The sequence below is a fragment of the Dunckerocampus dactyliophorus genome, chromosome 14, assembly GCF_027744805.1.
Source record: "Dunckerocampus dactyliophorus isolate RoL2022-P2 chromosome 14, RoL_Ddac_1.1, whole genome shotgun sequence".
Taxonomy (NCBI): Eukaryota; Metazoa; Chordata; class Actinopteri; order Syngnathiformes; family Syngnathidae; genus Dunckerocampus; species Dunckerocampus dactyliophorus.
Window position 1 is genome coordinate 5431306 of NC_072832.1, and position 20650 is coordinate 5451955.

The window sequence follows — 20650 nt, forward strand, 5'->3', positions numbered from 1 at the left end:
CATCACGGTCCGTGATACATGTGAATCCATGCTGTACATATTCGTCCGACCGCTTTCTCTTTTTGCTCAACGTAGTATGGATTAAAATATTAAGAACGAAATCAGCAAGCAATGTAATGTGATTTTCTGCAGCCAGTGATGGCTAAGCGGCGGCGTGTCATCACAAATTGACACGATGGGTCCGGTGAGTCTTAACCTCCGTGGTGGAGGCTCCGCCCAACCCCTGGGACCGACTCACCGAACCCCTAGGGTTTGATGGAACCCAGGTTAAGAACCACTGTTTTAGATATTTACCAGCTTGGTAACTAGTTTTAATTATTTGTTCTGACCTAATTGCTACGTTTATGTTAGTTTTAGATTTGTGTTAGCTTCAGCTTGCTAGCAAGATTTAGCGGCCACAGCAGGCATGTGAGCTAACAGCTAGTTAGCACATTATTTACCAGCAACATGTGGGCTACTGCTAGCTGGCACGTTTTTATAGTAATTGTTTCAGCTTGTCAGCTACTTTTTATTTCTTCCTTTTAACCTGATGGCTATTTTCATATGTTTGTTTGTTTGTTTTATTTATGCAGCTTAATTAGTGTTTTGTTTTACTAGGGTGACTCATATTTTCATGAGCGAAAACCGGGACGCTCGGCCCGGCAATGGGATACTCCAATGATACTCGAAGTTTACACGAAAATGCCTTTTCATTTTGATACATTTAAAGTATGTCTCCTCTGTATTGATAGAAAATAGTTATGTTCCAAACGACTATCTATAACCAAAGACACAAATTCAGATGGGCTTCTCTGAGCTGAAGTTACATGTTTCATTATGACTAAAATAATATCTCTTTGATAGGTTTCATAAACCTTTCAATGTAATCATTTAATTACCCCACTAAAGATGTTCTAAGATGTCATTCAAGTCTGCATCATGATGTGTTCTTTAAAATGGAGGCACTAACAAAGTTCTAAGATATTAAAGGGATAGTTTGGAGTTTTTGGACATGAAGTTGTATGACACCCCCATCAGCATTATAGTCCATTAACAGCGACTTACCCCCCAATTGGTCCCATGAGTCCGGTTCTGGTCGCAGATCTGTGAGGAGGGAAGTAGTTCCACTTAGCTGCTTGATCATTGAAGTAAAATTTTGGCTTCTCGAAACCATATGCGTTCAAAAGAGTAACACATTTGCATCATAAAGCGTCTTCATCACATTCACGTGAACGCACAGGCGACAGTGCGTAGGGATACGGCGGGAGACAGATCTAACGCCCAGCGTTTTGTGAGCTCTGGTTTTTGAGACGGCATTTTGGTGATGCAAATGTTTTAATCTTTTGAACGCATATTGTTTTTAGAAGCCAACCTCTTTACTTAATTGTCCCCAGCAACTAAGCGGAGTTACGTTCTTCATCACAGAAATCTGACCAGAACTGGACTTAGGAGACCAAGTGGGGGCTAAGTCGCGCTTATTGGACTACACTGCTGATGGGGATGTCGTACAACTTCATGTCAAAAAATCCAAACTATCCCTTTAAATGACCCAGCAACTCGTCACGGAAATCTGAGCGGAACGGCACTCGTGGGACCAAGTGGGGGCGGTAAGTCACGGTTGATGCAGTACACTGCCGATGGGGATGTCACATTGTGGAAACTAAAGATGTTAGGAGATTCTTAGGTCTGCATCATGATGAGTAGTTAAAACATGGGAACTAAAGATGTCAGAAGATGTTATTTGTCTTCAACATGACTGGAGCACGTCATGTTTAAAATGTGGGTATTAAAAATGATGTTACCTTATAAGTCTATCAGTCATTGTCATGACTGGAGCACGTCATGTTTAAAACTTGGGAACTCAAGGTGTTATTATTTCAGTCTGCATCATGACTGGAGCACATCATGTTCAAAATGCGGGAACGAAAGATGCTATCAGGTATTATTTCAGTCTGCATCATGATGTGTTGTTAAAATATGGGAACTAAAAATTAAGGTTCAGCCGGATATTTGTTTTAGATGAGTATTCATTACGGATAATGCATTTTTGTCGAGTACGAGCATGAAACGAGTGGGTTTGGACATGTCCAGAGGAGAGATAGGGAATATATAGGTAGAAGGATGCTGAGTTTGGAACTGCCGGGCAGGAGGCCTAGAGGAAGACCAAAGAGGAGGTTTATGGATGTAGTGAAAGAGGACATGAAGGTAGTTGGTGTGAGAGAAGAGGATGCAGAAGACAGGGTTAGATGGAGGCAATTGATTCGCTGTGGCGACCCCTGAAGGGAAAAGCCGAAAGGAGAAGAAGAAGAAGAGCATGAAACGAGTACAGCTCGTCATTGTATGTAATCGTGATGAAGGAAAATCCTCACAAGGTAACTACTTATGTACAGTATTCACTCTTCACGCTCTGTGATTGGCCAGTCACACACAGCGACCGCACCAGCCAGAGAGAGGAGCCATGCCTCGTTTTGTTACGTACGTGGTGCATTTGACAAGACCGAGATGAAAACGGCTCGCATTGCGTTGGTCACTGCCTCCAAGCCGGACGTGTTTTGGGTTTTTTTTAGGTTTTCCTCAGCTCAGCTCGTATGAAAAGTTACTTGGCAAACTTGTTTTGTCACGTACGCGGCCCATTTGACAAGACAGAGCCGTGAACGGCTCGTGTTGCGTCGGTCACTGCCGGTGTTTGGGGGGGGTTTTCTTTCCCCGTCTGCTTGCATCTAATTTGGCCGGTGATGTAAAGTCAGTTGGAAAACTTTACTGGTGGTACTGAACGCGGTGCTTTTGAGAAAACTACAGTGAGCAAGGCTGGCAGATTATTTCCCTGTTTGCCTGTCACTGGATGTTTGCATGAGTCACCAACGTCACACAGATCGTTAAAAAATAATTAAATGATAAAGTCTTACAGATCACTTGCACACATACACAGTACAGCGTTTCCTCGCTTATCGCCGGAGATAGGTTCCCAAAATAGCCCGCAATAGGTGAAATCCGCAAATCAGCCAGCTTTATTTGTTTACATTTGTTACGTATGTTTTAAAGCTGTAAAGCCCATCACCATACATTGTATACTCTTTTCTCAGACAGACATTAACATTTTCTCACATTTCTCTCTTGTTTGAACACCCTCAAAGTTCAAATTTCGTTTGAATTTGAATGTTAAATCTAAGTTGGACACAAGAAATGATGAAGTGAGTCGGGCGTATGCACTCCTGTGACTGTGCTTCGTCCTGGCGCCTGTAGCGTTTTGCATCCTTATTAAAACACATTGCTCCTGCCGTCAGCCTACTCCTTCAACCGAAGATTCATTTAACCCGTTAGCTGCTTCTTGTTCTTCTTCTTCTATTGTTCATTGGCGCTTGGCAAGCACCTCGCACAGTTAGCTAGTTTGCTAGCCACCATTGACCACAGCAAGAAACGGCACAAAGGAGATTGATTGACAATGGTCTACAGCCAATCAGGACGCAGAACACAATGGGCAGATTCTCCCATAGCCAATAAGGACTGTTGCGGCTCTATATTTAGCCGGCTATTGTCTACTGTGGGTTCCTAATGTACTGTTACAGGCACATGAACACTGAGATGAGGTGGAGCTGCACTTGTCTGAGTATACAACACCCTCTACTGGTAGCAGTAGTGAAGACAATAACAGACACATACAACAGAGCACCGATAGATCGCTCCAATACACCACAAGGGCGCAGAACACAATGCGCGTTCTTACACTGTTCGCGAAAGGTCCAGGGTGTATCCCGACTCTCGCCCGAAGTCAGCTGTGATAGGCTCCAGCATACCCCCGCGACCCTAACGAGCAGAAGCGGCATAGAAGATGGATGGATGGATGAACACTGTACACATACAGCTGAATAATAAACAATAAATATAGCAACTTCTCATCAATCCATGTCAACTTTCCGACTTAAAATAATGTGCTGATTTAAGCCCCACCCATTCCCAGCTAAACCACGCCCACCTCCGGCTCTTGCCCCGCCCACTTCCAGTACAGATAAGGATACAGATACAGATAGTGGTGTACTCGCTCATCCCTAATTTAAGTTTTTATCATGTCTGAAACATGTAATGTTTAAAACGTGGGAGCTAAAAATGTTCTTACTTTCTGAGTTTATAATTCTTCATCATGACCGGAGCACAACAGGTTTGGAATGTGGGAAATTAACACGTCCATTTAAGTCTGCATCGTGACTGGCACACGTCACGTTCACAATGTGGTAAATGAAGATGCTATAAGATATTATTTCAGTTATTGAAGCCTGCACCCTGACTGCAACACGTCATGCAAAGTGGGAACTAAAAACGTCACGAGATTTTATTTCGATCTGCACCATGACGTGTTCAAACGTGGAAACGTGTTCTAAGATGTTATGTAAGTCTTTCATCCTGCCTGGAACATGTAATGTGTAAAACGAGGGAACTACAGTAACTTCCCAGGTCCGTGTGACGCTCTTTCCTGTGGTGGGGGGGACGAAGAAGGGATTCTCCTCCCCCCTTCCTCACTCCCTCAGCTCATTTATGCTGTTTGCTGACATGCATGTGTTGCAGATCGAGCACCTTCAGGGTGTTGACGGAAGGCACTGCAGCAGGAACACAAGACTGGTTCAGGCGGCATGACCAGGTGACAACACAAACTCAGGTGAGTATTTTTATTTCATTATTAGAATAGGACATTTTTCTTTTGCGTTTGTGACTTTTTGTGTAGCATGATTTATGTTATATTACATTTTTATTATGGTTGTTTACAAAAAGGCACTTATTGCTGTCAAACATCAAGGAAAATTGTGTGGGCAAGCACTTTGGCGACGGAGGCAAGGAAAAGCTCCCTTTAAGGAAGAAAATGTAGTGAACCAATACATAGTTTTTCTTTTAAATGCACTATTTTTCAGATTCATTTAGAATTTTCTGTCTTGAATAAAATTTTAAAAAGGAGCTTTATTATGTGTTTGTATTGTTTATGGTTTTTGTGATGCCCGCCGTGTTGTTCAGCAGGCGTCCTGATGGGCAACATCTGTGGAAACAGGTGTGTTCATGTAGCGGTTCTAGTTTTGTTGTTGCTGTCACTCAAACTTTACAACCTTTTGCTTTTGCCTCAATAACCTCTCACGGCGAGCAACAGATGACAAAGCAAAAAAGGGAAAGAAAAAAAAACCCACGGACCTTTGACCCTGCTGCTGGAGTTTCATCTAGACTCTTACATGTGTTTTTGTACACTTGTTAGTGGCTTTAAGTACATTTAGTTAAAGCGGGGGTCACTGCCCTCCCTGACCCTCTTATCAACACACACACGTGCGTTACCTGTTTGTCCAGGTTCTGGGAGCTCTTCATGCATGATGGACCCGCTCTAAAACGAGAGTGGCTAGCTTTGAATGCAAACAGTGCACAGCTGGCCAGCTTTTTTGCAAATGGAAACAACACTAAGACTCATTTAAAGGCATGAGTGCAGGAGGCGGAGCTTCCTCAGCTAATTAGCATATCGTGCTTGCTTCTGTTTTTCTTGCCAAACATCATATCATAAAAACAACTCTAGCCCCTTTCACACAGAGATCCTGCAAAACCTCTGCATCAGATCAAAGGTCTCGTTTTTTTTTTGTTGTGCATTTCACACAGTCAAGTGGGACATCATCGTATCTGGGATGGCACCTTTGTGAAAGAGTGCGCAGCAATTCTGAGGCCAAACTGGTAAAGGTTAACACCCAAGACTAACAGAGGTTGGACCACATAGCTTGTGTCACTCCTTTCCGACAGACAACCCAAAAATTGGCGCTCCCACGTTAATTCGACTCCGCATTTCATTTTCTTACCGTTTGCAAGTTCACAGTTGTCAATCTCCGACGTGACGGATAAAATACTTGTCAAAGTGACATTCTTTTAACATAACAGGGTAGGAGAACAGGGTTCATGGGGTTGGAGAAGACCCTGCTATATTCCAGCAGGTAGTAACAGTGGTGGGACCGCGCCTTTGAGAAAGTGTTTCCAGCTACTTCGGGACCGAAGTGTGAAGTTCAATGCCTGACATTTGTATCACTGCAGTAACAGAGGCGGGACAGCATAGCCTGTGTTGCCTTTTCTCCTGCAAAATTGGCACATGAGGACCGTAACAGTAGATCCTGCATTGATTCATCTATGCAATTCACACAGAATCCAGCAAAGTGGGACCCTGTCGTAAACGTATGCACGTTCAAAATCAGAATATCGGATGATGCCAGCATCTGGAACAACAGGATGGGAGGACGGGCATTTTGGGGACGAAGAAGATAAACAATTTTTTTATTTTTTATTCAGAGGGTAGTATCAGTGTTGTAAGAAAGGCGGGACACAGTCCTGGGACTAACGTGTGACATTTAACACCTGAGACTCATAGTCTAATAGCCAGAGCTGTAACAGAGGCGGGACATCAATCCTATTACCAAATTCCCACAAAATTCTGCAAGGTTGTCCGTAACAGTAGATCCCTGCATTGACTCATCTGTGCATTTCGAACAGAACCCGAGAAAGCGACACATTGGGAATCCCGGAATCAAATATGTAGATGCTTGATGATCTCAGCATCAGGTATAACGTATAAAATATCTGTCGGACAGCCACCATTGTTTTCAACACAACAAGGCAGGAAAAGTGAGCGGGATACGCTTTCACACAGAATCCAGAAAACTGCCGGTTGCGTCAGTCCCCTAAAATCCTGTTCTCCTGTAGTGTTGTGTTGTTGTCCTAAGTATCTTTATTATCTGATTGCGGGATTCTGAAAGTGCATACATTTTACAGCAATCTCCCCCTTTTCCGGGTTCTGTGTGAAATGACTCTACCTTTACGTCTCAAGTGCACCTTTTTTGCAGGATTTCTGTGTGACAAAATGTGTACAAACAGATGGAGGATGTTTATACTATAGATATGCAATTTATCTAAAGTATTTGAACACGCAATAGAATACATGCAGACCACTAAGATATGTTGTTTTCCTAATTTATTTATACATATATGTTGATGCTGTTGATACATTATTTTTATCAAGTTTAAGTGCTTTAGTTTGGGTTTTTCAAGTGAATCCCCGCTGTAAACAATGATAAGGGTAACTCCATCTTCAGTGACAGGTGTCCAGCTCAGAAAATGCGTGCTTGAGCGTGTTTTTCAGATGGAAATAGGTGGGTGGATGAACTTTGCATCACCTATTGTCACGTGTCTATTGTTTATTGACAGCCCATTGTGTTTGCATCGGTCACAAACACGCAAATTGCCGTCATGGAGAACTTTATCCTGTTCGGGCTTGTCGCTCAGCGGGCGGACACGCTGTTGCATAAGCGCAAGTCATGTGACTAACACAGCTAGTGTATGCATAGAGTATGTTGTTGCAGTGATAAGCGTAAACGACACCTTGACCTCTTTGGCCTGTGTTGCAGCAGCTGTCTCAGATAGTATAGACCTACAACAAGTCGGCCTCTGCAAAGATAATAATTCTCATTCGAAGCGAGTGGTAAAAACAAATAATCTCTTATTAGCGCTTGGTCCAACTCACAAGAAAGCAGTAGCTGCATTTGAATTATCATGAGTGGTCCAGCATCCAGCAGCGTTATCTACCTCTGCATGCACTTTAAAAAGCGTTACTCAGCTGTTGGTGTGAAAGTCATGCGTGTTGCCTTGCCGTACTGTTGTTTACAATGAACTCACCAGCGCTATTCATTGTGGCTAAGCCGTCCTTACTCCTTACCGCTATTACAACATTGGCTCTGTTGCTGCTGTGTTGTGCAATATATTTGTTAGGCTTAGTGAGCTATGTTTTCTTTTCCCCTTTCTCATGCACTCCAAATCATTATAAAGTTAAAAAATGAAGTTGTTATGTTGTATATACAATACATTTTCACATTTCGGCAGTATTGTCTGCTTCCAATGAACACTTTGCGCTTTTAGGTAATGATATCAACTTAAATAACGGGTGTCTTTGAACGCAACCCCCCATTGCTGTCATATTAACACAGCTAAAGTGTGATTCAGATGTTCTGCTACTGTTAAAGAGTGCGCGGCAAATAGATTGTCAGACGTATGGTATCTTTTGGCTTGATTTAAAGAATGGGAGTTCAAAGCGTGGCCTGTGGTGTTTTTTTTTTTATTGGCCCGCAACACAGTCTAAAAAAAAAGAGTAAAACAATAAAATAAAACAACAGCAAAAATGGAAAAAAGAGCAGTAATTGGGTGGACCATGGAATTTTTTTCATTGGCTGCAAATCCTAAAAAAAATACAAATTCAATTAAATTTAAGGAAAAACCAAGAAAACAAAACAAACAACTGCCAAAATGGAAAAAAGAACGGTAATTCTATGAGTGTAAAGTCAGAATATTAAGTGAAAAAAGTTTTGATCTTATGGGGAAAAAAGTCTTAATGTTTAGAATAAAGCTGTGATATTATGAGGAAAACATTTTTAGACGCATAAAGTTGAAACATTAAGGAAAAATAATTTATTTCGCAGAATTATCAGAATTATGCTAAAGAATAAATTTGCAATTTTTGGATAATTTGGTTGGCAAAAAGTTATAATATTATGAGAATAAAGTCAAAACATTATGGGAATAAAAAGAAAAGAGAAAGGAGAAAAAATGTACTAAAAAGAGTGTAGAAATATTTCTTAAAAAATAAGGAAAAATAATCGAGAAGTCCATGAAATTATGTCACCTGTAACACTAAACATTAAATATATATAACTTCTTATACAGTATATAACATCTCCATATAACTTCTTTGGTTGGTTTACAAAATGTAAAATATAAGTGGCCCCCGCATCCTTTGATTTTTCAGTATGCGGCGCTCAGCGGAAAAAGCTTGGACACCCCTGCTTTAAAGTTTCAGTTCATTTGCAAATGTTAATACATACAAATACATAAGACCCTGTCCTGTCCTTGTTCTTTCTATGAATACAACACCGTAAAAATGTGAATATTTCAGACACAGATCAATCATGATGAATTTATTTGGTATGATTCTTTCAAACATGCTTAATAAGTTTCATTAAAAAACATCACATTTGCCCAATTCAATTCAATGTCTGAAAAGGAAGAGAAGCAGAGTTTATTTAATCCAACCCCTTCTCCATCCTTCCACAAATTCAGTGTATGGATGTCCTGTAATTACCTCCCTCTGCCAGCGAAGGCCTCTGCACATTTATGTGTCACTTCCTCATCAGGTTAAATTGCATATGAAAGAAGCCGATGCATGAAATGTTAAAAAATACAACAGATGGCTTAGATTGTTCCCGACAAGACTCACAAATGACCGCAATCCGCTGGTGTGTGTTTCTCATCAGTCCAAGAGGAAGAGGAGGAGTGACGAGCACAACTCCATGGAGGCAATCCACTCGCTTCTGACTCAACAAAGCTGCTGTATGTTTAGACTGCAGTGAGCTCTTTTGACCTGCACCTGAAGCAAAAGGCGGCGAGGGCGGCGGAGGAGAGCGCCACGGATGCTGCTGATTGGTTGGAGCCACGACTCTCATCATGCAGGAGAAGATGGAGAAAGGCAAGGGGTCGCCCGAGGTCACCACCCCACCAGAGGGCGGCTGGGGATGGATGATCGTGGTTGGCTGCTTCCTCACCACCATCTGCTCACGGGCTGTCACCAGGTGTGTATAGTCTGCACCTGACCACACAACATGAGAACGACAAGAATATGTGTATGTATGTGTGTGTTTCCCAGTCTTTTAGTCCACGGGTTCTCAAAAGGTCTCTCAACCTGGGACCCACATTTTCCAATGTTTTTTTTTTTTTACATCATCTTTTTAAACATGAATGCACATAATTATCAGCATATGATCGCTGCAAGCATACAAATAATACATCAATTAAAATTCAATATCAAAATTGCGCTAAATAAGATAATCGTGTATCAAGGAGGAAGATGATATTGCCAAAAAAAAAAAAATAGCCCATAGTGACGGAAATTTTACTTCAAAATTAAAAAATCTGTGTGCGAACCACCCACGATAGAGCTTTGAGCCACTTTTAGGTCCTGACCCGCCAGCTGAGAATCACTGTTTTAGTGTACAATCTGATAAAAACAAGCGTAGATGTGTGTCTGTGGTTCCCACATTGCATGGTAAGCACCGGTCACCCCACAATAGTAATCGTGTGTCTGTGGTTCCCTTTGTATAGTTTGCCCCATTAAGCTTACAGTTCCCATTAACAAGGACAGGTATGTGTCTGTGCTCCCCACATTGTATAGTCTATCCCAGTAATCCCACCATGTACAACATTTAATAAACGGTCAGGTTGTGACTTTGGTCCATTCCTAAACAGCTTAAAGTGTTAATAACCTGTCTCAGCAGTTTTCTTTTTTTTTTCCTAACAAAGACTCTAAATTCCTGCTGAGGTGTTTCCATGTTGACGCTCTCTTCTTTTTGCACGGTCAGCGCGTTGCCGTCATATTATTACTATTCTACATCCAAGCGGGAGATCTTTCAAATCAACAAGAGACTGTTGATAAGTGAACAGCAAGGGTGTAGATGGTGCATTGACGGTGTCACACAGTTTCAAAAAGTTGCTCGGTTGGTCAGCTCATGCTAAACAAAAAGATAAATGAGTGAATGAGTGTCATATGTGAGGTGATAAACACCTCTTCTCGTTCTTTTATCACCTCTTTATGGGCAGTGGAAGCCATAAGGTTGGAATTATATAAGCGTGGTTACGCAAGGCTCAAGATGTAAGAAATGCACTTCCTGACCTGACACTTTGCCCACTAAAAGCATGTCATACTGTACATATATGTACTGTAAATTCCGGTGTATAAGTTGCACGGTCTATAAGCCGCACCCACTAAATTTAGAAGAAAAAACAGATTTGTACATATACAAGCAGCACCGGTGTATAAGCCGCACGTGTCCATGTCATAAAATGATATATTGCGGTGCACACAAGTTCGTGAGGACCAGGCAGCTCTTTATCATGAGCTATGAGAAACTCACGACTAGCTTGTCAATCCACTGGAAATTGCAGGAGGTCATTACTCAATATAACAGTCTGACTCACTGTGTCATCTTACAAACAACATTAAAGTCATCACACAGCAAGTTAACGCTCAAAATGTATACCTTAGAAATATTCAAACATGTACTAATAGGATGTTAAAATGAAAAAAAACAAACATTTTAAAGTTCTCCCATAAGGCGTTTTGTTTCAGCAAACCATTTTATTGGAGGACAAGCAGCATAGAAAATGATGGATGGCGCTGCAATGCTGCCTCTGTCCACCATAGGCAGCCAGAGCACCCAGAGCCCAGAAGGAGGCTGACGTCATTGCAGCGCCCCAATAAATGAGTTGCTAAGATGCAATTCATTATGGGAAAACTTTAAAAGAGTTGTTTTTTTTAAGTTTCAAACTCCTATTGGTCCATGTTTGTATAGTTCTGGGGTATACCTTTTGAGTGTTAAGTTGCTGTGTGATGAGTTTAGTGTTGGCTGTTCTGCCCTTTCCAGTGGGTTGACAAGCGTGTTGTGAGTGCACTGATAGCTCATGATTGGCTCCTGCCAAAGAAAGAGCTACTGTTTCCTCACGAGCGGCACAGTATTTAAACAATTAGTAGTAGTTCTGAAGTCACAAGATTAGAATTTAGCCATAAATTAGCCGCAGAGTTCAACGTTTAAGAAAAAAGTAGCAGTTTATACACCGGATTTTACGGTACTTCCTTTTTCATCTCTTTCATGGTCACCACAGGTTAAAATTCCTTTTCCTCCTATGCAGATGCTTTTCCGTGTTCTTTGTGGAGCTCCAGCTGCACTTTGAGAGAGATTATTCCACCACGGCTTGGATCAACAGTCTCATAGACTGCACCACCATGTTCTGTGGTAGGCCCACCCTCCAATGCTCCATCACCACATGTTGGGCAAAAGCAGCTCAAAGGGGTTGCAAGGTGTCTTTAAAGCTGTGACTTGAAGTCAGGTAAATAAGACTTGTATTGTTTTCCAGCTCCTCTGGGCAGTTTCCTCGTCAGACGTCTCTCATGCAGAACGACGGTGATGCTCGGCGGTTTCTTGTCCTCTGTCGGTCTGGTCCTCAGCTGCTTTGCCTCCAGCCTGGAACACCTCTACGCGTCTCTGGGGGTCCTCTCGGGTATGCTGGCACCTGACGTATTTCAATATAAATAAACTGATAACAGTGTATTGATACCGTTCTGTGAGCAATAACTCTGCGGCATATCATAGTGTTGATATTTTATACTGGTGTATGGATAACGGTATCGATACATCTGAAAATATCAACATTTTGCAGTGCATCACGATTTGATACCGGTTTATTGGTACTCTACAGTACAGTATATTGATATTTGGTTAGTGTTGTCTCAACACTGTACCAAAAGAGATAATGATACAATACTAGTACATCACAAAATCAATATCTGTTACTGGTGTATTGATACTACACTGTGAGCAGCAACGATACATCAAAATAACGACACTATCATTTATTTTCAGGCATCGGCTTTGCTCTCAGCTACACGCCCTCCATCGCCATGGTAGGAAGGTACTTCAGTGAGAAGAAAGCCCTGGCCTACGGCATCGCCCTGTCTGGTATCTTCGCTTGATCTCTTTTTTTCCCCATACACGCAATCCTCTCAACATGCCACTTATATTCCACGTTGATGTCCAAGGCACAGGCATCGGCACCTTCATCCTGGCCCCGGTGGCACAGCTGCTCATAGATCAGTACTCCTGGAGGGGAGCCATGCTCGTCCTGGGGGGCTTCGTGTCAAACTTGTGTGTTTGTGGCGCTTTGATGAGGCCCGTGCAGCCCAGCTCTGGTCAAAGGTCAGATCTCTGCTGCTTTTTAAAGGCTTGAATGTGTGATACGGCACATCAACATATCAATATTTGGACCGGGTGTGTCGATACAGAAAGTGAGAAGAATACATCAATTTATCACAATATCATCATAATATTGATACTTGACACTGGCGTATTGATATTGTACTATGACCAGTAACAGTACAATACATTATCAATATGTGGTACTGGTGTATTGATACTGTGCTGTGCACTGTGTGAGAAATAACATTATGACATCAGAATATCAATATCTGGACCAGCTGTCTCCATACAGTACAGATTGCAATAGGAATACATCATAATATTGATAATTGATACCAATGTATTGATAACGTAATGTGAGCGATATGTCAATACCTTGTATTAGAGATGGTGTTAAAATACCTCACAATTTATTACTTTTTTCAATCTTGTTACATCTGCTATACTTACAGTAGGAACTTCTACTAGTCATTTAGAGCCTGTACTGCCTTCAAGTCAGTGAGGAAAAACAGGAGCCCTTTTTTTTTTTTTTTTTTTTTTTTTTTTTTTGGCAGAAGTCAATTGTAAACTGTTAAAAACCTCACAACAGGCTTACCAAGCCACTGGAAATGGCAGGAGGCCATTACTCAATATAACAGTTTGACTCACGGTTTCATCTTACGAACATATCTGACAAACTTATCGCACAGCGACTAACAATCAAAAGGCAGCTTTTCAATATACAAGACAAGTACCAATACAAGTTTAAAATAAGAAATCAAAGCTATTTTGACTTGTACCCACAATCCATTGCGTCAAGCAGAGGAGTTCATTGGCCAATGGCTAACTGTCCCCTTGTGCAATTTCTGTGGTTAAAGCAAACTACTGAAGTATTCTTTTGAGTAGTTCATTTACAAAACTTTGTATTTCCTTTGTGCTTTCCCATTTCCAAGGACAGGGGAGCGCAATGTGGCCAATGTGGAGAAAGGTGATTCCAAAGATGCCAAAGAAGAACCATCCGGTCACTGTGGAGAGGATGCAAAGTTAATGGAAGTCAGCAGCATCAGCTACACCCAAAGACCTCTCATAGTCAATGGGGCGCTCCAGATGTGTGACCTTCAGAAGCACCAACCAGTACAGGGCAAGACTGTTATCCTGCCAAGCAGGCCTGATGCCAGGTTGATGGACAAGAAACTAGGAGAGTGCATTTTATCTGGCAACAAGCTAAAAGCGGCAATCCGAGGGGAGATGCAAGTTTCAGATGCTAAGCTAGCCAACCAAGTGCAGGACTTGGTAGAGAGTAATAACTTCAAAAACAAGATTGTAAACACAAAGAGTGAAGACGGCAAAACCACTAACTGGAATAAAGGCGTTGTCCCGCTTACGGAACCTTCAGCAAACATCCCAACCTCCTCACATGGTTGTTGCTACTCTCTCCAGCCAGGGCAGGACTTTGGCTTCCTTCTTATTCCTGACTTCATCATTTGGGCGCTGTGCTTCCTGTTTATGGCATACGCCTGCAGCGCACCCATGGTTTACCTGGTTCCTTATGCCATCAGTAAAGGGGTGGAGAACAAACAGGCCGCTTTCCTTGTGTCCATATTTGGAATCAGCGTGATTGTGGGAAACATTACCTTTGGGTGGATCACAGACAGGAAGTAAGTAGAGATTAGGGTGCGACTATTGTTTTACAGGGTGTTAACGGTAGAATGCCGTCGCTGCAGGTGCCTGAAAAAGTATCGAATGCTGAGCTTCATGCTAATGTTAGCCGTGGAAGGCATCAGCTGTTTGTTCGTCCCGATCCTGCAATCCTTCACCTCCCTGGTGCTGTTTGCGGTCGTCTACGGCTACGTTGAAGGCGGCTACGTGGCACTCATTCCTGTGGTGACTTCTGATGTGGTGGGCCCCGACGACCTCAACTCTGCCCTGGGTGTGGTCTACTTCCTGCACAGCATCCCTTACCTTATCAGCCCACCAATCGGCGGTAAGACTTTTGTGCTCAAACCTGTGTGATAAAATCTTGACCAGTATTCTATCTCTCTGTCTACAGGTTGGCTGGTTGACGTGACGCAAAACTATGCGGCGACCTTCTTCGTCAGCGCCGCTTCCTTCATATTCAGCGCAGCAATTCTAGCTACCACCATGGTGGTCAGACACTCCTGGAAGACAAACACGTCTTCTCCCAAACATGCTGCTGCTGATTGTCAACAAGGCATTATGTAATGCTGCACAACGTTTATTTATGTTTTAAATATATAATATATTATTTTTCTGCATTTTCTCTGTCATTTCTATTTGGGTTAATGCCTTATGTATATGTAAGAAATAAAAGCAGGACTAAACGTGTGTTAAATTATTTATTGCACATATAATGTCTTGTTTGTGCCATTGTTAAACCTGCTTGCTGACCAAATACAGTAAATTTCACTAGAATCATTTCTTTTATTTATTAAACCATACATCACAGCACAATTTGTATGTTGTCACAATAGTGTAACAATATTAATAGCATTAAGTGTTTGTAGTTGTCCTGTTGTACAGAAGATGGCAGTGTACGGCCACGGCACTGTTCAGCTAACAATTTGGGCATCAACGAAGATCGTCTATTAATAACACGCTGTTGACTTTGAGCAAATGAGAGGCCGTTGTAGATGCGCCTTCTTGGGCACATGGAAAACGTATACAAGAGAGAGATCTGACTTTTGTCGACCGAATTCAGAGAGCGCTTAGCTTACTTCGGAGGTTGCTGATGGCTTCTTCTTGCGAATCTGCTCAGGTAAACATCAAGAAACGTGAATAACTAAAGGTACATGCATTATGTGTTATAATGTCAGTGTGTGTGGCTGCTAGTAATACGTCCTTGTTTGTTGACCGTTAGTAACCGGCTCAACTAGCTGGATAGCTAACGTTAGCTAATCTACCTGTAAAACGAAATGTTGCCATTTTTCTCGTATACTGTTGTTGTGTTTTCGGCTAAAGTCTAACTTCGCAATAATTAATTTCTCTTTTAGCGTCCTGTTTTTGTCGGCTTCACATTCAGGCACCTGTGACACCTAGCTGTCATTTCAGAGCTGAGTGATAATCCTTATCCACTGATTATTAGCATGGTTGCTTGTTGTTTTGGTTTTGCTAAAACATTTTATAGTCATTAACAGAATTTTCTGTCCGCTTTAACCTGCCGTGCGAACCGAACCAATGTCCTTGCTGGTTTTTAATGACACTGACAATGTCTGAGAGGTGTATTCTTTACAATATGTTTGTTATTGAGGTTGTTTGCTATGGTGTAGCCTACTATTTTGTCATTGTCATATTAACACAATGGGGTAACTAAAGAATTTGAAAAACAACAATATTTTTAGTACTAATAGCCTAGTAGTGTGTTGGTAACCATCACTAGTTTTATTTTGTCATTACATTTCCAATCCACTAACTGTGTATGTAACTGTTATCCTCTTAAAGTGAATGAAGCCTTCAAGTTGTACAAGGAGAAGCAATGGAGCCAGACATTCTGCCCTATCAGCACTCATCAGCTCCCCCTCCATTGGACGATGACATGGGGGAGGCAGGATCAGAGGAGGATGAGTTTGGGGGATTTGTTTTTGACCTTGCTGCTCCCACTGAGCCACCATTTCCGAAGTCCAGCTTTACTCTCCAAACGGAACACTCCATTAGGGAGAGTGTGGAAGGGGGGCAGCCATCTTTGGATCTTTGCACCACAAACGGTTACTGCAGCTCTGCAGAGGAAACGGGCTTCGCTGACTTCTCTGTGTTTACAGAGCAGGCGGCTCACCCGTGGTGCTGCGGCTTCGCTCCACTGGGTGGCACTGCGGTGGGGACAAAGCCCTCCAGCAGTTTGAGAGAAGGACGCCAGGTCGTTATGGACGCCGAACCCAGATCTCGTTGCGCGTGTACGCCTCACCAAACATCTCAGGACAAGTCTCACCAAACCTCCAAGTTGCAGAAGGAAGACGTCCTAAACACGTCCGCTACAGAGGACCTGGACTCCTTCTGCGATGATGTCTCCTATGAGGGTCCGTCTGAGGACTTGGAACCAAACGTGTCCTCTCTTGCCTCCCAGGGGGATCAGACTGGTGATGAAGACGAGTCGCTGTCTGAGTGGGACATGTATTGTCACCGTGGCGACCAGGCTGCATCTCAGGGAACGTGCGCTACCTCCAACGTGTCCTCACAGTTCAACGCTGAAAGGTTTGACAACTGCGTTGATGGAGAGACCCTGGGTCTCCCGCCAAGTGACAGCTTTGCAGATTTCTGTTCGGCTGCGCCACAGGAGGATGGAAACAGGATGTGGGCGGAGTTTAAAGACACTCGCAGCAAGCTTCCAGAACAAGTCAGCAGCCTCCAGGTGGTCAAGGTCCCTAAGGAAGACCATAACGAAGCAGAGACCTGTCATTTGCTAACTTTTTTTGATCTGTTGTGTCCACCAGCTCCTACAGGCTTCTTTCCCAGAGGAGGTGGTCCCACCTGAGGAGGAGGACGAGGATGAGGAGGAGGAGGAGGAGGAGAATGTGCCCAGCCTGGGTGCTCTGCTTCATCCTCAGGAGGAGGAGAAGACCACAGTTCATAGGTATGCAAAAAGCACAAGATAGAGTACAGCCCTCACAGTTTATCTTCCCAAGGGACAATACTACAGAAAGTAAACACAGATATGCTTTAGAGTAGTCAGTGCACAGCTTGTATAGCAGTATATATTTACTGGACTGAAACTGAAAATGAGTAAACACACAGCCATTATTGTCAAAATAGCCGGCAACACAAGTGAGTACACCTCACAGTGAACATGTCCAAAGTGTGTCCTTGGTGTGAATATTTAGCACTGCCTTGGACATGTAATTGACCAGAGCTGCACAGGTTGTTACTGGAATCTTCTTCCATGATGACATCACTGGTGGAGTTGGAGAATGTTAAGACACCTTGCACTCCTCCTTTCTTCCTTTCATCCTTCCGCTTGAGGATGCCCCACAGGTGCTCAATCGGGTTCAGGTGTGGAGCAGACGATCTTGGCCACGTCATCAGTGGCCATCATCTTGACCTTCAGCTTCCACAGTAAGGCACTTGTCATCTTGGAGGTGTGTTTGGGCGACTTATCAATTTGGAAAACTGGCAGGTGGCCCAATTTCTGCTTTGCAATGTCGCAGTACATGTTGGAATTCTTGTTTCCCCTTGTTGAACCGCAGCTCCGCCGTGCCGGCAGCGCTCGTGCGCACTATCACCACCACAAGACACTGTTATCTTGCTCCTCACTTGTGTTGCCAGCTATTTATACAATAATGGCTGCCATTTTCAGTGCACAGAAAACGAAGGGTGTCTGATAATATTGGTCGGGTAATATATATTTTATTGGCATAAAAATGAGATATCTGCTCATATTGGTGTCTGTTTCACTGCTGATAATGATATCTGCATGAGTGAGACCTCCTCAAACTGCACCATGCTCCACAGAACAACAAGCTTTTGTCCGCGGTCTAGAATTATTTCCAAGTTTTGCCTTGGGATTGTAACTATGCAATTTGTAACAACTGTCAAGTGTTACGTTTTGCTACTAATAAGGAACCCGTACCACTACACGTGCTTTCCAGCGACCGCAGCCTCACATTGTGCCAAACGGGAAAATAGAAAACCAAAATAAGAGCACAAAACAGGAGACAACATGAAAACCAAAACTAAAGCACAGTCTGTCATGCGGAACACGTCATAAAGCGCTGGTTATGCGTCTTCCTTCAATACTTCTAATCTAATATCACACCCCAGGAAGACTGGCTCAGAGTTGCACGCAGCGTTTTGGCTCTTTTTCTATATCTTGCATTGCATATCGCATTATATGTCTTATGTTACACAAACAGTGTTTATTTGTGAAATGCATCCAGCGTAAGTCATGATCTGTCTCCTACTATAAAACAGTGGTTCTCAATTATTTTCTGTCATGCCCCCATTGGAGGACAGAAATGTTTTTGTGCCCGCAGCCCCCCAATTTGAAATACTATTGAGAAACTGATATCTATTTATTTATCTGTACTGTACAGACTGAACTCAAAACTGAAACCAGCAAAATGCAACAAAATGGAGAGCTGTGAATCATACACGCATATTCAAGAGTCGAATTGCATGCTGAGTATGACAAATTCATACATGTTGGCAGGTCTGCACTAATAGTGAAAATCTTCTCTGCCTCTCACGCAAACCAAAACCAAAAAAAAATCAAATTCAAGTTGTTAATGATGTGTAATATGTGATAATACAGGTCAAATCTACCGTACCACTGTTCGAAAGAAGATGAACTGCCGTGTTATTGAACTTGAACACACGCATCTACAGTATATCTTGCCACTCCAAACTAGTTCAATCTCAGGAGACATCTCTCAATTACGTGCATTTTTTCTTGGAATTTAACCCCCCTAAACGGCGGGAATCTACTGTACTGCTGTACAAGCTGCGCATAGACTACAGTACATCTAAGTTTCTTTTATATAGTGCTATCGCAATTGAAATGGTTGCTGAAATTCTGATACTTGCACGCTTTATAATCTGGTTCATTATTTTGTCAGGGTTCAGCATGGCTTTTGGCGCCCCCACCAGGACATCCACGGTGCAGCAGGCCTCATGTTCCAGTGGAGAGCTTCCCACGCCAACAGAACACTGCTCAGGTGTCTTGGTTTGGACATGAGGGACACTGTGAGTTTATCAATGTGTTTTTTTAAATGTATTTATACATCATTAGAAAGGCCTTGTTGCAATGTTTCTTCTGTTATTATCCATCCATTTTAACATTGTTCTTTCAGTGGGTGCAGATGAATCCCGACAAGGACTGTTTTTCAGGACACACACCAGCGACCACCTCCGGAGCCCAGACACACACTTAATGAATTCAATGCAAGTATGTTCGACCTCACTTTTTTGGAGCATGACTCTTGTGAGTATTAAACATTCATCTTTTTTCTAACAGTAGCTCATCACCAGCCTGTTGGATGAGAGTCCTCAGTTCTCAGGGCGGTCCGTCTCCTGCTTTGAGGTCAACCAGCCATGCAGTACGTGGACTCTTGTAATGAGTGCTACACCTTTTTAGTACGTACTGTACCTTCTGTAGGATGTGTTTTCTCCTTCTGAGTATTGACACTGTGTACTCACTTCCCAGCAATGGATGAGAAACTCTTGAAAAACTGTTGTTTTTTTTAAACCACAATCCAAAATGTGCAGTCAAAACAATCAACGACCTTTACGAGGAAACACTGTGCCCACCTCCCAACTCTCCCTCTTCTTCTTCAGCTCACTAAAAATTTGCACTTTTAGTTTTTATGTCATCTTATTTTATTTATGCATTAACAAGAGTTCTTTATTTATTTACTATTACAATATTTATTCATTGCCTGTTGACTGAAGCATCAATTGCATGAGCATGCAAACAACTCCTTAACTCACTTTAATCAGTGTAATATTTGTCATTGAGTATTTCCATGAAAATCTGTGCCTTTATGCCACCAATTATAAACTATAAAAAGTACTTGGCTCATACATTTATTTATTTTTTCTTAACCAAATATTCAAATTATGTATTTTTCCTTTTGAAACATCTTCAGGTTTACTGCTGGAATCCAAATGGAATGCACTGCAATAAAGTGTTAAGATGCTCGTAAATACTACAATAAACCAGATACGTGATCCTTATGGCTTGTTGTACATGTTTATTTGTACTTCTGAAAGGTGACAATACAAGAGACACACACATTTACACATGATCAATAAGCAAATTAGCTCTCAGTTTACCGGTCGATCTATGTTCCTATCCTCACTTATGGTCATGAGTTCTGGGTAGTGACCGAAAGGACAAGATCGCGGCCAAAATGAATTTTCTCCGTAGGGTGGCTGGGCTCTTGCTTAGA

General features: G+C 42.4%; 2 protein-coding genes across 6 annotated transcripts; both read left to right on the forward strand.

Annotated features, from left to right (window-relative positions):
• The first annotated feature begins 4416 nt into the window (after positions 1 to 4416).
• Positions 4417 to 14978, forward strand: LOC129193990 (monocarboxylate transporter 12-B-like). Its single transcript, XM_054798853.1, has 9 exons — positions 4417 to 4630; positions 9285 to 9599; positions 11713 to 11816; positions 11938 to 12081; positions 12444 to 12539; positions 12620 to 12776; positions 13709 to 14413; positions 14480 to 14739; positions 14806 to 14978. Exons 2-9 carry the CDS (start codon positions 9475 to 9477, stop codon positions 14976 to 14978), a joined length of 1764 nt encoding a protein of 587 aa, XP_054654828.1. The 5' UTR covers positions 4417 to 4630; positions 9285 to 9474.
• A 417-nt stretch (positions 14979 to 15395) lies between these two features.
• Positions 15396 to 20640, forward strand: LOC129193975 (aftiphilin-like). Of its 5 annotated transcripts, XR_008573660.1 has the most exons (7): positions 15432 to 15561; positions 16215 to 17118; positions 17201 to 17340; positions 19319 to 19445; positions 19553 to 19643; positions 19717 to 19798; positions 20348 to 20407. XR_008573660.1 is itself a non-coding variant. In XM_054798821.1 (6 exons), the coding sequence occupies exons 2-5, from the start codon at positions 16249 to 16251 to the stop codon at positions 19631 to 19633; spliced, it is 1218 nt and encodes a 405-aa protein (XP_054654796.1). In that variant the 5' UTR covers positions 15396 to 15531; positions 16215 to 16248; the 3' UTR covers positions 19634 to 19647; positions 19717 to 20639. The 5 variants fall into 5 exon arrangements, 4 of the variants coding, with proteins under 4 accessions (XP_054654796.1, XP_054654798.1, XP_054654794.1 ...); XM_054798821.1 differs by having other exon boundaries at positions 15396 to 15531; positions 19553 to 19647; positions 19717 to 20639; XM_054798823.1 differs by having other exon boundaries at positions 19717 to 20640.
• The last annotated feature ends 10 nt before the right edge of the window (positions 20641 to 20650 follow it).